Raw genomic sequence first — 19,472 nt, 5'->3', positions numbered from 1 at the left:
ATTTCCTTTTATTTACAGCCCCAGTGTTTATCTCCGAATGAATATATTTATTCCATCCATTGTGGATGGAAATTATGTTGTTTCTCCTTCTCTTTTCATTATAAAGCTGCTATAAATATCTCCGTATCTGTGACCTAGCTCTACTTGTGGGGACATATAGAAATATCCTTAAGCATTTCTCATTCTAGGAATGAAATGATGGGGTTAAATTTGCACTTCTTGGTTTACTAATAAGGTGGACCATCTTGTCGTGTGAGTTTACCAGTCACTTGTCATTCATCTGTGATGACCCGCTTTCTCATAGACATTATTCACTTTTCCCATGGGTAATTCAGACTTTGTTCTTCATTGACGTGAACTCCTTGTTTATTAGATGGGAAACATAGTCCTTCAGCTTTTCTTCCACCTTCCGGTATTCTGTGTGGAATTTCGTGGCCATGGCCGATCTTCAGTCCGGAGACGAGAGAGGTTCCATGACCCGAGACCCGAATCAAGGTCAGTGGAGAGTTTTCCGAAGCGCCGCGTGTACCTCCCTGTTCCGCAGGCAGTAGATGACGGGGTTGCACATGGGTGTGAGCACCGTGTAGACGACGGACAGCACCTTGTTGAGGTCCATGGATTTGATGCGGCTGGGACGGCAGTAGATGAAGAGGGCTGCTGAGTAGAAGATGCCCACCACCACCAGGTGGGAGGCGCAGGTGGAAAAGGCCTTGCGCCGGGCGGCGGCTGACGGCATGCGGAGCACGGCCACCCCGATGGCGGAGTAGGAGGCCAGTGCTACCAACAGTGTCCCACAGAAGATGACGATGGCAGAGATGAAGTCCACCAGCTCGGTCAGGGCCACATGAGTGCAAGACAGGTTGAGCAGAGGGGAGACATCACAGAAGAAGTGGTTGAGGACGTTGGGACCGCAGTAGGACAGGCTAGCGATGCATGTCGTCTTGGCCACCGAGACCAGCAGCCCCCCAAGCCAAGAGGACAGGGCCAAGCCCAGGCAGACCCGGGGCCTCATGAGCAGGGGATAGTGGAGTGGGCGGCAGATGGCCACATAGCGGTCATAGGCCATGGACGCCAGGAGGGTGCACTCCGTGCAGATGAGAACTATAAAGAAGAAGAGCTGGGTCATGCAGGCTGTGAAGGGCACATGGCAGGGACCGGTCCGCAGCCCCACGAGCAGGCTGGGCACGGTCACTGACACGTAGCACATCTCCAGGCAGCTGAGGTTGCCCAGGAAGAAGTACATGGGCTTGCGGAGCTCGCTGTGACTGTACACGAGGTAGATGATGAGTGTGTTCTCCAGGAGGGTCAGCACATAGAGGGTCAGGAAGACGGCAAACAGGACATCCTTTATGTCTGCCCTGGTGGACAATCCCAGCAAGACAAACTCCTGGACTCTGGTCATGTTGCCCACCTCCAGGGACCTCTCCATCTGAGGAGAGACAAAGCTTGTTGACATCCTGGTTTCTTCAGAGACACAGTAGTTAAGAAAAAAATTAGGAAATTTTTTGGAGACCCATTTCCATTAGGAAATGGAGACCCTAGGACTGGGTTAGCCAGCTTCTGTTGGAAACTGACAAATGCTGAGTAGAATCTGTGGGCCAAACTCTGAGCATGAAATCACAGTCTTTACTCGGATTGGCCTTACTAAGTCTGTGTCCTTAGACAATCAGACCTCCTGAAAATTGGGAGAGAATCATTGGCTTCTCGTGAGCTTGTTTTAATAAATAAAGGAATGGATGGGAATTGGTATACCAAATAAGAAATTGGGATTGTTATTATTTCTGTTCCAAAAATGTGATTATTGTAGGTTATATTTTTCCTTTCTTTGTGTAATCTGTGTAGGACTTTGGAAGTAGTCTATAAATCTGGAGTAGAGCAAGATGGTCAGTACTTTTGTTTGAAAGTGGTCCTCTTCTCAATGCAAATTTATTTTCAGAATCATATTAGGCTGTAGGTCACCAATGATGGTGTTCAAGAAGAGTGAGGAGGGAGGAATCCCCCAAAAAACTGACACTCCTTTCAGCAGAAGGCTGGAAATATCATTTATTGTATCAATGTGTGTGTTATCACAAATACACATGGGCATTATTCCCCCCCCCCAAAATAATTATTTCCCCCTGATACATTTCAAGAAGCTGAGGTTGACTGAAAAAATTGTTATTGTGCCCTGGAACATATGATCTCATAATGGAAACTTCTATAACTCACTGAGGCCCTCGTATGCATTAGTAACTTGCCATAAAACCCACTTATATTCATTGGTTTTATGCCACAACACAGATATGGAGCCCAAACAGATAAATTCACTTGCCCAAGACCATACATCTAGGATGCAACAGCACAAAGAAAGACACACAGCTGAGCCAGACGTCTACGCTGTGCCAACTCCATTCCATTTCATCTTCACGATCAAGCCTGTAAAGTCTACACCTGGGACATGGGGAGTAAAGAGGTGACAACTGACCCAACTGGAGAATCCTTCTGACTCTAGGCTGTCATTCACAGAATTCATTCAATGGCACTCCTTAAACTTCCCTTTCTATGCTAGGTGTTGGGAGTACATGGGTGAAGAAGACACATACAGTCCAAGTCTGTGGCCACTGATTTCCTAGGAGAAAGAGTCAATGAAACAAACAAACCAATAAAAAAAAATCCATTCCCGATTAGAGGGGGCTCTGAGATTGGTATTCAAGGCTATACGAGCAAAAATAATTGAGGATGAACTTATGACAGAGGTCAGCATCTGCCAAGCTTTCATAAGAAAGATGTCTCCTCTGCACAGCAATGTTAGGGAAGAAAGATGTCCTGAGAGTCAACCTCTCAAGTTATGTTAGCAGGCACCTGGGAGAACTTCTTGCATGAAAGAATTTGTCACTCTAAGTTTTCTCCTAGCTGCAGAGAGCCAGAGTCTTCCGAGAGGCTTGATTTGTAGATCCTAAGGTTCTTTGCAAAGGCACAAGAAGCACAAGCTAATTCAATTCTCAGGACACCCAGGTGCTGTGTATGTTACTGTACCAACACAGACGGGGCAGCCGCGGTTCAGAGGTGTGGCCACCACCCACTTCACAGCTGTCAAGAGGAACTTGCACCCCCAGTGAGCACTTCCTGGACAGGAGTCCACTCACCTTCCATTTCCCATCCGCCTCAGTCCTTCCCCCCAACTGAGACTTCTCGCACCTCACCTTTTCAGTTCTGGCTCTGATCCTCATTACCTTCTCATCCGTACCCCCTCGATACTCCTCCACCTGTCTTTTCCTGTGTTGCCTTCCCTAACCTAGGACTTCAGATGAACCAAGAGACCCCTGGATAATGTGCAGCAAGACCAGTGAAAGCAGCCCTGGAGGCCACAGTAGCATCCCAAATTCCAAGATATTCAGACTATTCCATCCCCAAACTCGTTGTCATCCACTAATTCTTCGCTAAGAGGTGGGCTAGGTTCAAGGGAGCTGTGGCGGTCTGGTCCCCAGGGCAGTTGGGGTCACAGAGTTTTATCTGCCATCTTGAGCACTCTACTTAACTTCAGTCGTCTGTTATTCAAAAGGACAGATAACCATCTCTCCTCTTAACTGTACAGTGTCCCCACTCTCAGGAGAGGGCAACATAGTGTAGTGGTTAAATCCTGAGCTCAGATGTATACAGAAGTGGGTTTCGCTCCTGTTGTTCTAAATGAAACCTAAAATTTCTCTCATGAGAAGACAGACCCTTGGCTGGCGAAGTCTTTAGCAATCATTATTTATTAAGTAAGGGGCTTTGTGCAAAGAAGCAGTGCGCCAAAAGTGATGGCCACATAAGCATGAACCAAACTGGTTTTAGCCTCAAAGTGTTTGAGAACGTTCAAGCAGTGGGACTCTGGGAAAGTCACTCAATCCATTTAATCCTGCCTATAAATTAACATACAATACGTGAATAAGTACCAAGGGAGGGTTAGATCATTAATATTTCCAAAGTATTCAGAGTCAGTACCTGGGATGCTTTGGATATTCTATAAAAGACCGTCTCTCTCTGTTGTTCCTTGTCCTCACCCCCCAAAACGAACATCTGGTCTCCTCGCGTGACAGTCGAAGGACAATAGCTTCAGATCTGTTCTGGCTGATGGTGCTCCTGGAAGAGGCTCAGATGCACTCAGCTCCTGATCAGAGGAGGAGATACCGAAGAGTAGTTCAGTCCATGTTGGAAGAAGCTGTTCCTGGTTCTGAACGAGGCACCCACTTCTCCCACCCTTGTTTCTCTTCGTGGTTCTGGATGCTCGAAGTTGCCGAGTTGACTCTCCTCATGGTGAGAAGGAGGCAGGAAGGCTGGCTTAAATTGGAGCTCTGGACCTCAGAGACCTTCCCTGGTCTCTGCAGATTTGGAGAAGAGTTGGTGTGAAAAACACTTTTACTGATACTCTGTGGAGCCTTAAGGGGAGGAGGAGCCATCATGCATTGACTGACTTGCTCCCGAATGCCTGGTCTTGTGTTTGTGTCCTGGGGGATACAGAGGAGTGGTAAAATCATTCTTGCCTTTGGTTGATAAGTTCGGTTACAGAAACACATGTTCATAACTTGTTCTGAGAAGAGCAAATGCATCTGAGGACCACAGGAGAGGACTTGCCAGGACAGACTGGAGGCAAAGATGGCACTGCGCATTGAAAGTGGTGGCAGGTGTGGGTATCGCACCTCCGTGTTCACATCAGTGTCATCCACAACAGACAAAAGATGGGAGTCACCCAAGTGTACGTGGATGGAGGCAATGACAAGCAAACTGTGGCATATACATAGAATGAAATTTAGGTCTCCATAACAAGGACGGAAATTCTGATGCATGCTACTACACAGAGAAACCTTGAAGACATTATGCTAAGTGAAATAAACCAGTCACAAAAAGATGTTGTGTGATGTCACTTATATGAGGTGCCTAGAGTAGTCAAATTCCTGGAAAAAGAGTGTAGAATGGTGGCTGGAAAAAGGGGAAATTAGTGTTTAATGGGTACCAAGTGCCCATTCTTCCAGACATAGCCTTCTGGAGATGGATGGCAGTGACAGTTACACAACATTGTGATTGTACTTACTACCAGAGAACTGTTCACCTAAAGATGGTTAACAAGGGCAAATTTGATATTACATATATTTTTCCACAACTGGAATCACTACAACCTTTATATCCAACCTTAAGACATTTATATGACTCTTTCCACACCTTTAACCTTGCTCACACAAACATCCAGAGGCCTAAAGTATATTGACTCCTGAGGAACCTTCCAAACTATTCTTTCTGATATGACATTACCTTTCCTCCCAATGAAATCCAATTCAACCCTTTAAACTTCACAAGAAACTTCAGTCTCTGAAAAATATGAACCGTCTTTTCTCTAGTCACACGGAATTAGTTTCCTTCTCTGATAAAACAGCATGGTGTGATGTGATTACTTCTGTGACCAAGGCAGGTGATTGGTCAGTGTTGGTTAAGCATTCACGCTCCAAATAAGGTTGTAGGAATATTCTTTTTTTGTTTTGTTTTGCTTTGTTTTTTTTTTAATGAATCAATTTATTTTTAAAATTTCTTTTCAGTGTTCCAGAATTCATTGTTTATGCACCACACCCAGTGCTCCATGCAATCCGTGCCCTCCTGAATACCCACCACCAGGCTCACCCAGCCTCCCACCTCTCTCCCCTCGCAAACCCTCAATTTGTTTCTCAGAGTCCACTGTCTCTCATGGTTCATCTCCCCCTCCAATTTCCTCCAACTCTCTTCTCCTCTCCATCTCCCCATATCCTCCATGTTATTAGGAATATTCTGCAGGGTTGGAGCCTGACACATGACATTCAGCTCTTGACCCAAATCTCAACAGCTGCAGAACCTTCATGATTTACTCTGTCTCTGAACCTCCCTATAAAATAAGATAACCCTTCCTTCCTGCCAGGTTCATTGAAGGGATAAAAGTATTTAATGCATGTAAGTCTCTGAACTCAGTGCAAATTATATACCCCGCACCTAGATGCAATAATATTGCCACAAGGGCGCCTGGGTGGCTCAGTGGGTTAAGCCGCTGCCTTCGGCTCGGGTCATGATCTTGGGGTCCTGGGATCGAGTCCCGCGTCGGGCTCTCTGCTCAGCGGGGAGCCTGCTTCCTCCTCTCTCTCTCTCTCTGCCTGCCTCCCTGCCTGCTTGTGATCTCTGTCAAATGAATAAATAAAAAATCTTAAAAAAAATAATATTGCCATGAGACAGGTATGAAACCAAGACATCTTGGAAAATTATATTAGCAAGTATGTGTCCCATGTTCAGTGTGGTAATTGACACTTAGTAGATACTCAATACATACTAGCTCATCTTCATCCCAATGTTCAAAATAATGACCCAGTGTGCTACTACAACATCCCTCACACTGAATTGCAACTTTTTTAAAAAAAATTTTGTGTCCTCAACTACAAAGAGTTATTTAAGAAGAAATTTGTCTTTTCTTTCTGTATCCACAGAGGCAAGCACAGGGTTTGACTCACAGTGAGTACTTCGGGGATGTTTGATGATGGCACATGGGTAGGATAAAACTAGAGGTCTGCTTCTCACTTCCTAGAAAGTTCTGGGTCTCGTAAAAGATAGGCTTGACTTCAGAAGGCTTTCTCATGATACATTCAGGTACAGAGGAGACAGGAGGAAAGAGGAGGAATCTGGGAGAATGGTGGCCTGGAACTTAGTGTCCCAAGGTTTTGTTGAGTTCTTTGGTTGTTGGAAGGTCTGAATTAGAGACTAGGACTTAAAAACCAGGGTTTACAAGGCCGTGAGGTTCTTAAATCCAGTACCCATTGGGTCATGTTTCCAAGAAGAGCCCAAAAAAATGGTGAGAAGGACAAAAAAAACCCAAGGACGTCTTCTTGAGAAGAGCATTGTAAAGTGACCTTGGCAACCACTGGGTCCAGGCCAAACACATAACTGCAGTGTCAGGCAGGGAAACTGGGGCTGAGATTGTATCATTTTAAGTCCTTTGGTTGCTAAAAAAAGAAGCTAACACTGAGTCACTTAAGTCAAGGAAGTGGCTGGAGAACGTGGGATTGCTGAAGGACCATATTTTGCCAGGATCACAGACCAGGACACTTTTGGCAAACTGGATAAGAAGTACCAGGCCAACCACAGAGAAGAGTCGGTTCCATATTCAGTCCTTGTTTCACTCAGCAATCCAATTCCAGGGAGAAAGTGTGGGAGTGACTTAGTTTGGGGACACCAAGTCAACACCCTATACGTGGTGAGGGCAGAGCGAAAGACTTCCATCAAACTGTCAAAGACAAAAGACTAGGGAATAGGGTACATGTAGCTTCCCAAAGACAAGTCCACCTATGGTTATGGGAAGAAGGGTGAATAAGTGCACAACAGGAGAATCAACAGATGTCATGAGAGATGCCCTGTGGCTGACTAAAGTGGTGGCTTATCACATACCAGGAGGCCCAGTCTTTTACCTCCTCCCCTTCTCAGCTGTACTGGGCATGGGGTTGATGGCCCAGTGACCACTTCCATATTCTAAGTGATAGTAGAACTGAGGTTCTTGGTCATAACTGTCTACAGAGTTGGCTGAGTGGATTTCAGTGGTGAAGACCTCGGGGTTTCAAGGTAGGAAAGAGAGTTTGGTTAGACTGTAGACCACTTTCCTTTTAGTGTTTGCTTTGGGGTTGATGTGTGGCCTTCCTTATCCTCTCCCTTCTAGGAGGGATCTGCTAGGCTAGCATATCCACAGCTCTACATTGCAATCATCCAGGGCACTTTTTCATGAATACATTATTTCTGGGATGTGATCTCAAAGTTTCTGATTTGGTAGATCAGGGTGGGGCTCACATGAGGTGTCACATCTCCGTGTTTAACGACCACCCCAGGCATTTCTGAACCACATCTTAGGAAAATTATGCACATTCCTGAAAATCATGAGGTCCCAGATAATGCTGTCATATTCGCCACAGTGTCTTGAGAGCCTCAAGAGGTGCCTGACACATAGTTGGTGTTCGATACACACTTTGTTGTTCGACGCCAGAGTAAGGAGAAAACACTAGGGAAAGGTGAAAACATTGGCAGAAGGGGTATGATAACAAAGAGCAGGAACTCATTCAGCCTTGTGCAGTAGTTGTGCATTTAGACCGGTTGTCTCATTGATCGCCACCATAATCCTGGGTGGAGGAAGGGCAAGCGTTCTTCCTCAAACCCTTTCCCGTATAGACAGGGTGAGACTGAGCCTCAGAGAGACTTGTCCAACAACTCATATTGAAGGATTTTATTCCATGCTTGAACTCCAAGTCCCCCAGTGCCAAATCCAGCCTCCTGGGAATACTATAGGATGTTTCCTCCTGAAGATAGAGCTTTGAGCTTCTAATCTATGTGGACAACTATGGGAATAATGAATGCGGATCATTAACTGAGCACCGACTGTGTTCCAAGCTCCATGCTAGGTGCTTCCACACATCCCCTTGTTGAATAGTAACAATCCAGTGTGGTAAGTATGGTTACTATTCCCACTTCACAGATGAGAAGACTGAGACTCAGAGAAGTCAAGTCCTAGTCTGTACAACCAAGAAAATAAAGAGTGACAGTTCACATCCAGATTTGTCTTCTAGGAAAACCAGATGCCTTCAAAAGTAGACCATAAATTAAAGGGAAGCAACCTCTTCTCTGATACACTTACCTATATTCAAAAAAATATTCTTACTGAGCTTTGGAGAAGAAATGATGTCACTCGCACAGCAGGTTAATTATTAGAGAAGAGATGAGTAAATCAGGGCACTGAGAGGGACAGAACACCAAACCAAATGACTTAAGTAAAAGACATATTTACTGGTTCATCTAAGAGGAATTTCTAAGGGCAGAACAGACTTCAGGCATGGCTGAACTCAACAAAATCATAAAACTACACACCCCCCCCCCCCATCTACCACTACTGGTTCTGATTTTCTTTGCAATAATGCCATTATCAAGCAGGAACACCCCTGTTAAAGACCAGATAGTTGATGGCATCTACAAGCTTACATTCTTAACAGCTATGAACAAAGAGAAGTTTGAACAGAATTCTCAGTGTCTGGCTCTCTAAAGGAAGTTCTAAAGGCCCACTCCTCCCTTTGCCAGTATTGTTTGTCGTATAACCTCATGGTTCCTCCCACAAAGAGACAGAGTGTACTTCCTTACCCCGTGACTATGGAGATAGCCATGTGACTTGCATTGGCTAATGCCATCTTCTTAGGTGTGACATGGCTAAAGGTTTGAAAATCAGTTGAAAAACTGGGCCTTCTCATTCACTGACTGTAATGAGAAAAATCATGCCAAAACTCTGGACCCAGCAGAAGGACGGAAACGTGTGGACCAGACTAACTAAACTAAGTGTATGACAGTCAACACGCATTTGCATGAGCAAGCCTACCCAAGAGCAGAAGAACCACCCAGAAGACCTCAACCTAGATTAGCTAACCCTCAGTTGATTGAAGATTCACGGGACTAAATGATACGCTTTCACACTCTACATACTAGCATTCTTGGGGCACTTCCTACCTAATACACTTTAGTTGACCCAAATTAGGCTCATTTGTCCACCACTACCAAATAATTGTAATCAGGGACTGAATTCTCTGTCATGAGCCTTTTCTAAGAACCAGCACCACCATGACTGCAAGAGGAAAAAGATACAGTTTCCCAGAAAAAGTCAGAGTAATATACCACATATTTGCATACAGATCCTTGTCAAACCTCCATCAACAATTCCTGAAGAGGTCATTCATGGGGTCCAGATTCCTGGCGACGGCAACACACGCGCCCCAGGGCGGCTTTCACCTCCTTGTTCCGCAGGCTGTAGATGAGGGGGTTGAGCATGGGGGTCACCAGGGTGTATGACAGGGACACCACCTGCTTGCTTTCAGGGGAGTAGCTGGCCTTGGGACGCAGGTGGATGACCCCAGTAGTGCCGTAGAACAGAACCACCACCATTAGGTGGGAGGCGCACGTGGACAGGGCCTTGTGGCGCCCAGTGGCTGACGGCATGCGGAGCACGGTGGCCAGGATCTTGCCATAGGACGTGGCTATCAGACAGAAGGGAACCATGATGACCAGCACTGTGGCCACCAACACATTGGCCTCGAAGACGCTGGTGTCCCCACACACCAGGCTGAGCAGCGGGGCGATGTCACAGAAGAAGTGGCGGATGCCATGGGGCCCACAGAATGGGAAGCTGAACAGCCAGATGGTGAAGACCAGTGACACAGGGATTCCGGCCAGCCAGCACGTGGCAGCCAGCAGGCGGCAGAGCCGGGGGCTCACCAGGGCGCCATAGCGCAGGGGCCTGCAGATGGCCACGTGGCGGTCCCAGGCCATGGCGGTCAGGAGGAAGCACTCGGACGTGACGCACGACAGCACCAGGAGCAGCTGCAGGGCGCAGCTCGTGGGGGACATGCCCTGCCCCGGCCGCAGCAGGGTCACCAGCAGCCGGGGCACGATGTCCAGCGAGAAGCAGATCTCCAGCAGGGCCAAGTGGCGCAGGAAGAAGTACATGGGCGCGCGCAGGGCCGGGTCCAGGGCGCTCAGCAGCACGATGAGCGCATTGCCCAGCAGCGTGAGCAGGAACATGGCCAGGAAGAGCGCCACGAGCAGTGGCCGCAGTGCGGGCACGTGCGCGAAGCCCAGCAGGACCAGGTCATGGGCCGTGCAGCTCTGGTTGGTGCAGGGTGGGGCTTCGGGGTCGCCCAGGGGAGCCCCGGCGGTTGGCATGGACCTGGGTGGGCGCAGGAGCTCTGGGAGTAGAAGAGGTAAGGAGAGGCCATGAAGGGCAGAGCTGGGCCTATGCAGGCTCTGCCTCCCCAAAGTGCGCTGCACAGATCAGGGGAGGCATCTTATTCGAAGGCAAATCAGCACCGCCACACACAGGTCCTCCTTGAATGCCTTCCATGAGCCTGGCAGGAGATCCCAGCGCCTCAGGAGGCCCATGAGGCCCTGACTGGCCTGGCCCACCCACCTTCTGACCTATTCTCCATGGAGCTGCATCCACAATGCCCAGTCCTGCCTCAGGGCCTTTGTACTTGCCATCCCCACCCTTTGAGATGCTGTTCCCTGGATTTCTGTATCACTGGCTTCCTTTTCCAAGGTCTGTGAGGACTGGTTCTTGGCTACTCTCCATCCCCATCTTCTTCTGATCTTCTCGCTCTCTAAGTCCAGCTTTAAAGACCTCCCTCTCACCCCAGGGCCTTTGCACTTGTACAATTAGGGCCCCCAGCTGTGGGTACGGTTGGACCTTTCTCATCATGCAGGTCTCCACTCAGATTTCACCTTTCAAGATTCCCTACCTGAAGGGCCAGAAAGAATGGCCACCCCCTCCACAATATATAGTTTGGAATTAAATTGACTTTACTTTTTCTTCAATAATCTATTTCCTTCCATAGACTGTGAGCATCACACCTTTCCATTTAACACCCAGCTCAACTTATTCTCCATTATATGGTGCGATAACCTCTCTCTCACACAGGGTTTTTGTGAAGAACAAATGACATGGTACACAGATGCTCTGGGCACTGGGGCGGCCACATAGTGAGTCTGTGGGTGTCAGTGTTCATTACATGAAGCCAGATTAACCCACATCACGCAGCTGTTTTCATGCTCTTGTTATATACAACAGGAAGCTTAAATATGTTGTCCCAGCATTCAAGCTCCCTTGAGGCACAGCTCCCACACTGATTCTTTATTTAGCCAGAGAGAAGAATTCCCCACACCAGCCACTGTAGTATGCACTGAGCTGGGATCTGGGGATGAACAGGAAAATCAGACCTGTTCCCTGACATCGTGCTTCCTTGGGGGAACAGAAGGATGCCTTCCTCAGAAGTGAGGATGTGGAGAAAGGGGAACCCCCTTACACCCTTAGTGGGAATGCAAGTTGGCACAGTCACTTTGGAAAACAGTGTAGAGATCCCTTAAGAAATTAAAAATAGAGCTTCCCTATGACCCTGCAATTGCACTACTGGGTATTTGCCCCAAAGATACAGATGCAGAGAAAAGAAGGGCCATCTGTACCCCAGTGTTCATAGCAGCAATGGCTACAGGTGCCAAACTGTGGAAAGAACCAAGATGCCCTTCGATGGACAAATGGAGAAGGAAGATGTGGTCCACATATACAATGGAATATCAATCAGCCATGAGGAAGGATGGACACCCACCATTGCATCGACATGGACGGGACTGGAGGGGATTATGCTGAGTGAAATAAGTCAGGCAGAGAAAGACAATGATCATCTGGTTTCACTTGTATGTGGAACATGAGGAACAGAGCAGAGGACTGCAGAGGAAGGGAGGGGAAACTGAATGGGAAGAAATCAGAGAGGGAGATAAGCCATGAGAGACTCTGGTGTCCAGGAAACAATGTGAGAGCTGCGGAGAGGGAGGTGAGTGGGGGAGGAGCAAGATGGGGGACTGAGGAGGGCACCTGTCGTGATGAGCACTGGGTGTGACATGCAACAAATGAGCCATTGACCACTACACCAAAAGCTAACAATGTACTATGTGTTGGCTAACTGAATTTAAATAAAAAAGAAGGAGAAGAAGAAGGAGGCGAGGCTTCTCTGTAACGACATCTCAACCCCGGGTGTCCCGCCTCGCTACCATCAGATGCTCCCTCAACACGTACTGCACGAACCTCTGCCTTGCCCACGATTCTCTCCCAGCACCTAACACGAAGCCTGGCTTTACTGAGTGGCGAACATCTACCTCATACAGTTATGTTCCCCAGGGCCTACGCCAGGGTCTGGCACACACAGAAGTGGCTCAGACATACCTGCTGAGGGGCGCCTAGGGGGCTCAGTCGGTTTAACGTGTGCTTTCAGCTCAGGTCACGATCTCAGGGTCCTAGGATCGAGCCCCGCATCGGGCTCCTTGCTCAGCAGGGAACCTGCTTCCCCTCTGCCTACTGCTCCCCCTGCTTGTGCTCTCTCTCTCTCTGAAACATAAATAAGTAAGACTTTAAAAAACTTCTGTTGAATAGCTAAGGAGAGGATGTGTTCTCAGTTCTCACCACGTCCCTGCACTTAAGCACACTCTTCTGACCTCCCTGGGTGCTCACGGCGCGCACATCTAGCCTTACGCTGGCCGTCCCCACACGTGTCCCCGCAGCCCCAAATCGTGCCAAGCTCAGACCACATGGCATCTGACTGAAGGGTGCAGGGCTGGCTGGCAATAGGTGTTGAAGCTTGACGTGTGCCATCTCCTGGTCTCGCCATTCCAGCAAGACGACTTTCTCCCTCCAAGCCTCATCGTCTCAGCTGCAGGTGGATTTCCTATTCAGGAACCTGACTCAGAGCCGCAGGTGATGGGCATGAAACCCAGAGAACCGAAGTGCCCCGAAGTCAGTGAAACAACTCTCTTCCAGCCATCTGCGCACGCAGACAACGCCCCCCGCGGTGGCATCGCTCACCGGGGCCCCAACGTGCAAGCAGCCTGAGTGTCCACTGACCGACAAGTGGACCAAGAGAATGGGACACACATATATAAAATAACATCTATAAAACACATATTATATATAAAACAATATATACATATATGTAATGCAATATACCAAACACAAATATATGTATTCCCACAGAATATATGTATTCCACAGAATATATGTATTCCATATGCAATGCGAGATTATTCAGCCATAAAAAATCAAAGGAAAATCTGGCACTTGGGGCACCACGACAAATCTAGAGTGCGTTGTGCGTAAGTTAGAGGAATACAAATATTGCAGGACATCCCTCAGAGACAGAGTCTTTATTTTCTAAAAGTATTTATTTGACAAAGAGACACCACAAGCAGGGGGAGTGACAGAGGGAGAAGGAGACACAGGCTCCCTGCTGATCAGGGAGCCCGATGCAGGGCTTGATCTCAGGACCCCAGGATCATGCCCTGAGCCAGAGGCAGAGGCTTAATGGACTGAGCCCCCCAAGCGCCCCATAAATGGAATCTTAAAAAAAGAAGTTGAATTCATCGAAACAGAGTGGGGTGGTGGGTGTCAGAGGCTGGGGGCATGCAGAAATGTGATGTTGAGAGCATGTGGGTGGCTCAGCCAGTTATGTGCCTGTTTGCAGCTCAGGTCATGTGCCAGGGGTCCTGGGACGGAGCCCTGTGATGGGCTCCCCTCTCAGCAGGGAGCCTGCATCTCCCTCTCCCTCTGCCCCTCCCCCTGCTCATCTCGCTCTCTCTCTCAAATTAATTAGTTAATTAATTAAAAGGAATGAGATGTCGGCCAAGGGTACAAACTTCCTCTTAGATATGGATAACTTCTGAGGATCTAGCGTGGTGGATATAAGTTAATAACACTATACAGTATTATTTAGAATTTGCTAAGAGAGTAAACCTTAAGTGTCCTTACAGTGTGTCCCCACAAGTGTAATTGAAGATGATGATGGACATGTTAACTTAATTGTGATAATCATTTCACAGTATGTACCTGTATCAACTTATCACCTTGTATACTTTCAAGATATACAATCTTATTTATCAATTATGTCTTAATGAAGCTGGAAAAAATCAATAAAACAAAACAGAAAAAAAGAAAAGAAAAGAAAACTAAGCCCAGAGAACGTAACTGTACTGCTCAAAGTCAACCAGCATCTTTACACCAAACAACTTCCCCAAAGTCCCACCACCATTAAGCTGCAGACCAGATATTCCCTTTCAAGCTCTTCCATCTATGGGGTCCACATTCCACTCAGACGGGAGCCTGAGAGCTCTGCAGGAGCCCCTAATTGGGTTGTCATGGAGACCGCTGGGTTCGCTCTCATCTGAACCCCAGATGAGAGCTTCAGGGTGGGAATAAACATCTGGGCATCAACAGGACAGAGAGAACGTCCCGTCATGGATCAAATGAGCTTACTGGGGGAGATGTTGAGTTAATTTCTCCGAATTTCCGTCTCTTCCCCTGTAGTAGGGGGAGGGCATGGGACTTGCTCCCCTTACCTGGGCACTCACTTCAACTGTGTGAATTGCTGTTGTCCTATCTTCCTTGTTTCCCATATGGGGAAACTGAGGCCAGAGATGTTAAGAGAGCTTGCCCAGGTGAATGGAAAAGCATGGATCTGAGCCCAGTGTCTGGCTTTGGGATGAGCTCTATCTCATGCAACCTCTACACGCCGCAGACTACAGTTTATAAAGGAACACCTTAGTCTCCTCCCACATGCTTGTCCTGTTTACCGCAAGCCTACGCAGAGCACCCCTCCTCTTGCCTCCCTCAGTCCTGGAGGATGAAGGCAGCCATGGAGTACTCACACTTGCGCTGAGAATGATGGCCTCTGCTCCCCTGGAACCACAAGATCATGAGCAGAGCTCGGACAGAGCAGGGTTCGAATCTAGACCCCGCCTTCTTCTGACCACGTGAGAATGGGCAAGGACCTTTGCCTCTCTGAACGTCCCCTCCCTAGTAAAGAAACTGGGAGAGAAAAAAAATATTTTTAAAAAGACCCATCTGCAGGGTCATGGGAATCCGATGAGGTTACATGTTAGAGACAACAACATCTGTAAAACCTAGCTTGGAAAAACACACCGCCAAGTAGCAGCAGACAAGACACATGCAGATTATAGCAAAATGAGAAGCTCGTTTCACTACAAAAATTGAATATTTTTCAAGGAACATGTGTTCATACACTATTACTATATCCCTCAGTTTTGCCTCCTATAAAGTGGGGATGATGGTGGTTTTTGCCCTAGATTAATCAGTATGGCAGCACCTGGCCTCCAGTAAGAGCCAGAGCAGCAGTGACTGTGTTACTGTTACGCAGAATCACCCCTGGTGCCCTCCGAGCTGCGTGGCCTTGGGCAGTTTGGGCCCTCACAGAGCCTCTGCTTCCACACAAGCAAACTGGGCTGAGAAGACCTGAGCCTCCACATTCGGAGGGCAAAGTTTCGTTTCTGTGGATACGCGGGCACTTGTCAGATGTGAGTCCTGACATTCCTCTGGATGCTGGGAAATCCAAGAGAGGCCTGGCACCCGGTCTCTGGCCTTTCACACACAAACGTGTTGAGGGTGGGAACTCAGGAAGCATTTGACGGGTTGTGAACCACACTTCCTGCAGCATGGATAGGGTTCCTAGTTAAAGAATTTTTGGTTCCTTTAAGTGACCTCTCTCACTTCCCTTCTGTGATTCTAGAGCCATGACTAACACAACAGTTCCACCAAGTACTCGTTGAGCCTTTGCTTACATCTCTCTTGTGACGGGGAACTTATCACCTCTCACAGCCCCTCCATCCCTTGACTTTGAGAATGATCAAAAAAACCTTCCCAGCAGCATTCACATATATGGTTGGCCACAGTGTAAGCCGGAACAGATTCTTTGAAGGGCACAGTGACGATATCTGCCCATGTTTACACTCAGGAAATCTCCTGGCCCCGCAGTTCTACTTCTAGGAATGTTTCCTACTGTTAGATGTGCATATGCACACAAAGGTCTGTGTGTGAGGTTAGTTAGAGCTGAGCGCTATTTCAAAGAACTAAAGACTGAAAAGAACCTAATGTCCCTCCATGGGCCTGGGGTATGCACTATATTGTAGGCTCATAGTGCCCAACCAACTCCACAGTCCTCCTGCATGAGCGGCGTTAGAGTGCAGAAGCAGGTGCACAACGCTGAAATCTATGCTGTCCTTTCTAAAACAGCAGGAGAAGTTATGCATACATATACACACATATGTACATATATATGCAACAGATATTTCTGGAAAGACATGAAAGATTCTGCTAACAGGGGCCGCCTCTAGAGAGTCTCACTGGGAGTCAGAGATGCAAGAGATATTTGTCATCATACCACCTTGGGACATTTTAAACTTCATCTGTGGGTATGTATTTTGTTTAGAAAAATTTTGCTTCTGCAAAAATTTTAGACATTGAAGAAGTAATGAAAGCCTTCATAAACAAACATACTTGCTATAAAAACATTTGATCCACTTATAGGAGGTATCCAGGGGAGTCAAATTCATGGAGGCCAAAAGTAGAATGGTGGGTGCCAGGGGCTGGGGAAAGGAAATATGGGGAGTTGCTTAAGGGGCACAGAATTTTGATTTACAAGATGAGAAAGTACTGGAAGTGGGTTGCACAAAAATGTGAATATACTTAACTACAGAACTGTACACTTAAAATGGTAAAGATGGTAAATGTATGTTATGTGTATTTTACCACAATTTAATAAAATAAAAAATTTAAATACATTTGAAATAACACAAGTATGTACAAAACAAACAGAGCATTCCCCAGAAACCAATGCCCATTTCGAAGTAATAATCAGGATTTATAGTCTGGCCTTGTAGCCTTCAGATTTTTATGTACATGAAATGTTTTATATAATTTCATTTAACACTTCAGAATCAGAAAAAAATTAGGGTTACAAAAATTGACCTGTAACTCCACAAAGATCATCCCCATGGATGTTCAATGCATTACATACATAGATACAGATTTCATTTTGAAAACGAAATAAATTTTCAATCACATTTTACATTTTAGCATGTCCATGGAGGATTTTTCCATATTAATAAAAATATTCATGATCATGATTTAAATTAGTCACAATATCTTGTCATATGATGTTGGCAAATAATATTTAAAGAAGTCTAACTTACATAAGCGACATGAGGAAGTTTTGTTTCCAGCCAAATTAAGTGAGTAAAAGTAGTTACCTTGAGGTTGCAGTAGGAACGAATGGAGCTCGTGCATCAAAATTCTTAACAAGGGCTACAAATTTAACCTTTTAATTAACCTGTTAATTTAACACATGGAGAGCATTTTATGAGTGCTGTCTTACCATCATTGCTCTGTGATTAAGTTGTATTTGATTTTTTTAGAACTCTAGAGAATGCCACTATGGATATATTTTTGGGTAAGTGTGGAGATTGTTTTATCTTTTTAAATGAGTTATGGTAAAAAGGATTGAGAGAATGAGAATGGGTGGAAGGATGAAGGAGGGAACAGGACAGGAGGGACAGAGGGAAGGAAGGGAAGGAGAGTGGAGGATGAGAGGAATTATTTTACAGTTATAGAATGTAAAGTTTTCTAGGAGATCAGCCAATGCCCATCATTTTTGTACAGAAAAGGGGAAGCTCAGAGAGGGCCAGTCTGCCTACATGACCCAGTGGTCCCTTTGCCACACCCCCATGCTCCTACTGTCATCCTGTTCTGTGGCGTTATCTTCAGATGATGGATGAAGCAGGAAACAGAAGCTCAAAGAACTTCACCAATTCAGAAAGCAAAGCGGGGGGCATCCATACCTCCTGCTCCCCCATCAGATCCTCAGAGAACCATCTTTTTCTCCCTGAATAACCAAATGATGCTCTACTTGCCAAGAAGACTCTTGGCAACCAGTGCATCAGAAACTCAGAAACTTGGTTGAAGGCAGGCTCAACGAGATATAAACTTCTGGCCAGGGACCTTGAGGCTGTCATTCTCCCTAAAGACCTCAGAATCAGGGCTCACTCACAAGCAGTGGGGACATGGCCCTTTCTTTCTATCCACCCCTTCTCTGACACAGCTGAAAAGCAATATACCTCTCCACTGTGCAAAAACCCAGTTCCATGGCAAGGGGGCTCGATGTTGGCAAGGGTGTGAACAAATAGGTCTGCTTCTAGCTTCTATTCCTCTGGCAGGTGCACCAACTGACATAGTCATGCTGGTGCATGAGCAGATAGACAGGTTAAAATGAAAGCCTGCCTTCCCTGATGCATCTTACACCTGTTATGATGTTTATGATTAAAAAAAAAAGGGAAAAAAGAAGAGATAACAAATGCTGGAGAAGATGTAGAGATGATGATGATGGAGATGATGATGGTGATGGTAGAGATGGTGGTGATAGTGATGATGATGAGGATGATGGTGGTGATGATGGTGGTCATGGTGATGGTGAGGATGTTGGTGGTGATGATGGTGGTGGTGGTGGTGATGGAGATGATGAGGGTGATGGTGATGATCATGATCATGATGAGGATGATGATCATGATGGTGATGGTGGTGATGGTGAGGATGGTGAGGATGATGGTGGTGATGGAGATGATGAGGTTGATGGTGACGATGGTGATCATGATAGGGATTATGATCATGATAGGGATGATAGTGGTGACAATGGTGGTCATGGTGATGGTGAGGAGATGGTGGTCATGGTGATGGCGACCGTGGTGGTGATGGTAATGATGGTGATGATGGTGAGGATGATGGTAGTGATGATGATGGTGGTGATGACAGTGGTAGTGGTAATGACGATGATGGTGGGGATGATGGTGGTGAGGATGATGATGGTGATGGGGATGATGATGATGGTGGTGGTGATGGTGATGTTGGTGATGATGGTGATGATGATGGTGATGATGATCATTATCAGGATTTTGTTATTATTTTTCCAGGATCCTGAGGAAGGAGGGCATTTGCAGGAGATAAGGTCAAAGGTGGCAAAGTGTCTGTATTTGAGGGGATTTTATTTGTTACAATGGGAGATGACTGCAGAATTTTAACTCAGCAAGGGATATGATCTAAT

General features: G+C 46.6%; 2 protein-coding genes across 2 annotated transcripts; both read right to left on the bottom strand.

The window, feature by feature from the left end:
* Window positions 1-496: 496 nt before the first annotated feature.
* On the bottom strand, window positions 497-1,429 carry LOC131818190 (olfactory receptor 6Z7-like). The gene has a single exon (XM_059152443.1). It carries the CDS (start codon window positions 1,427-1,429, stop codon window positions 497-499), a length of 933 nt encoding a protein of 310 aa, XP_059008426.1.
* Window positions 1,430-9,718: 8,289 nt separating this feature from the next.
* LOC131817651 (olfactory receptor 10A7-like) lies at window positions 9,719-10,710 on the bottom strand. Its single transcript, XM_059151193.1, has one exon. It carries the CDS (start codon window positions 10,708-10,710, stop codon window positions 9,721-9,723), a length of 990 nt encoding a protein of 329 aa, XP_059007176.1. The 3' UTR covers window positions 9,719-9,720.
* Window positions 10,711-19,472: the final 8,762 nt, after the last annotated feature.

Source organism: Mustela lutreola, chromosome 16 (assembly GCF_030435805.1).
Source record: "Mustela lutreola isolate mMusLut2 chromosome 16, mMusLut2.pri, whole genome shotgun sequence".
Classification (NCBI taxonomy): domain Eukaryota; kingdom Metazoa; phylum Chordata; class Mammalia; order Carnivora; family Mustelidae; genus Mustela; species Mustela lutreola.
The sequence above is the reverse complement of the archived record's forward strand: the minus strand, read 5'-3'. Positions and strand labels throughout refer to the sequence as shown.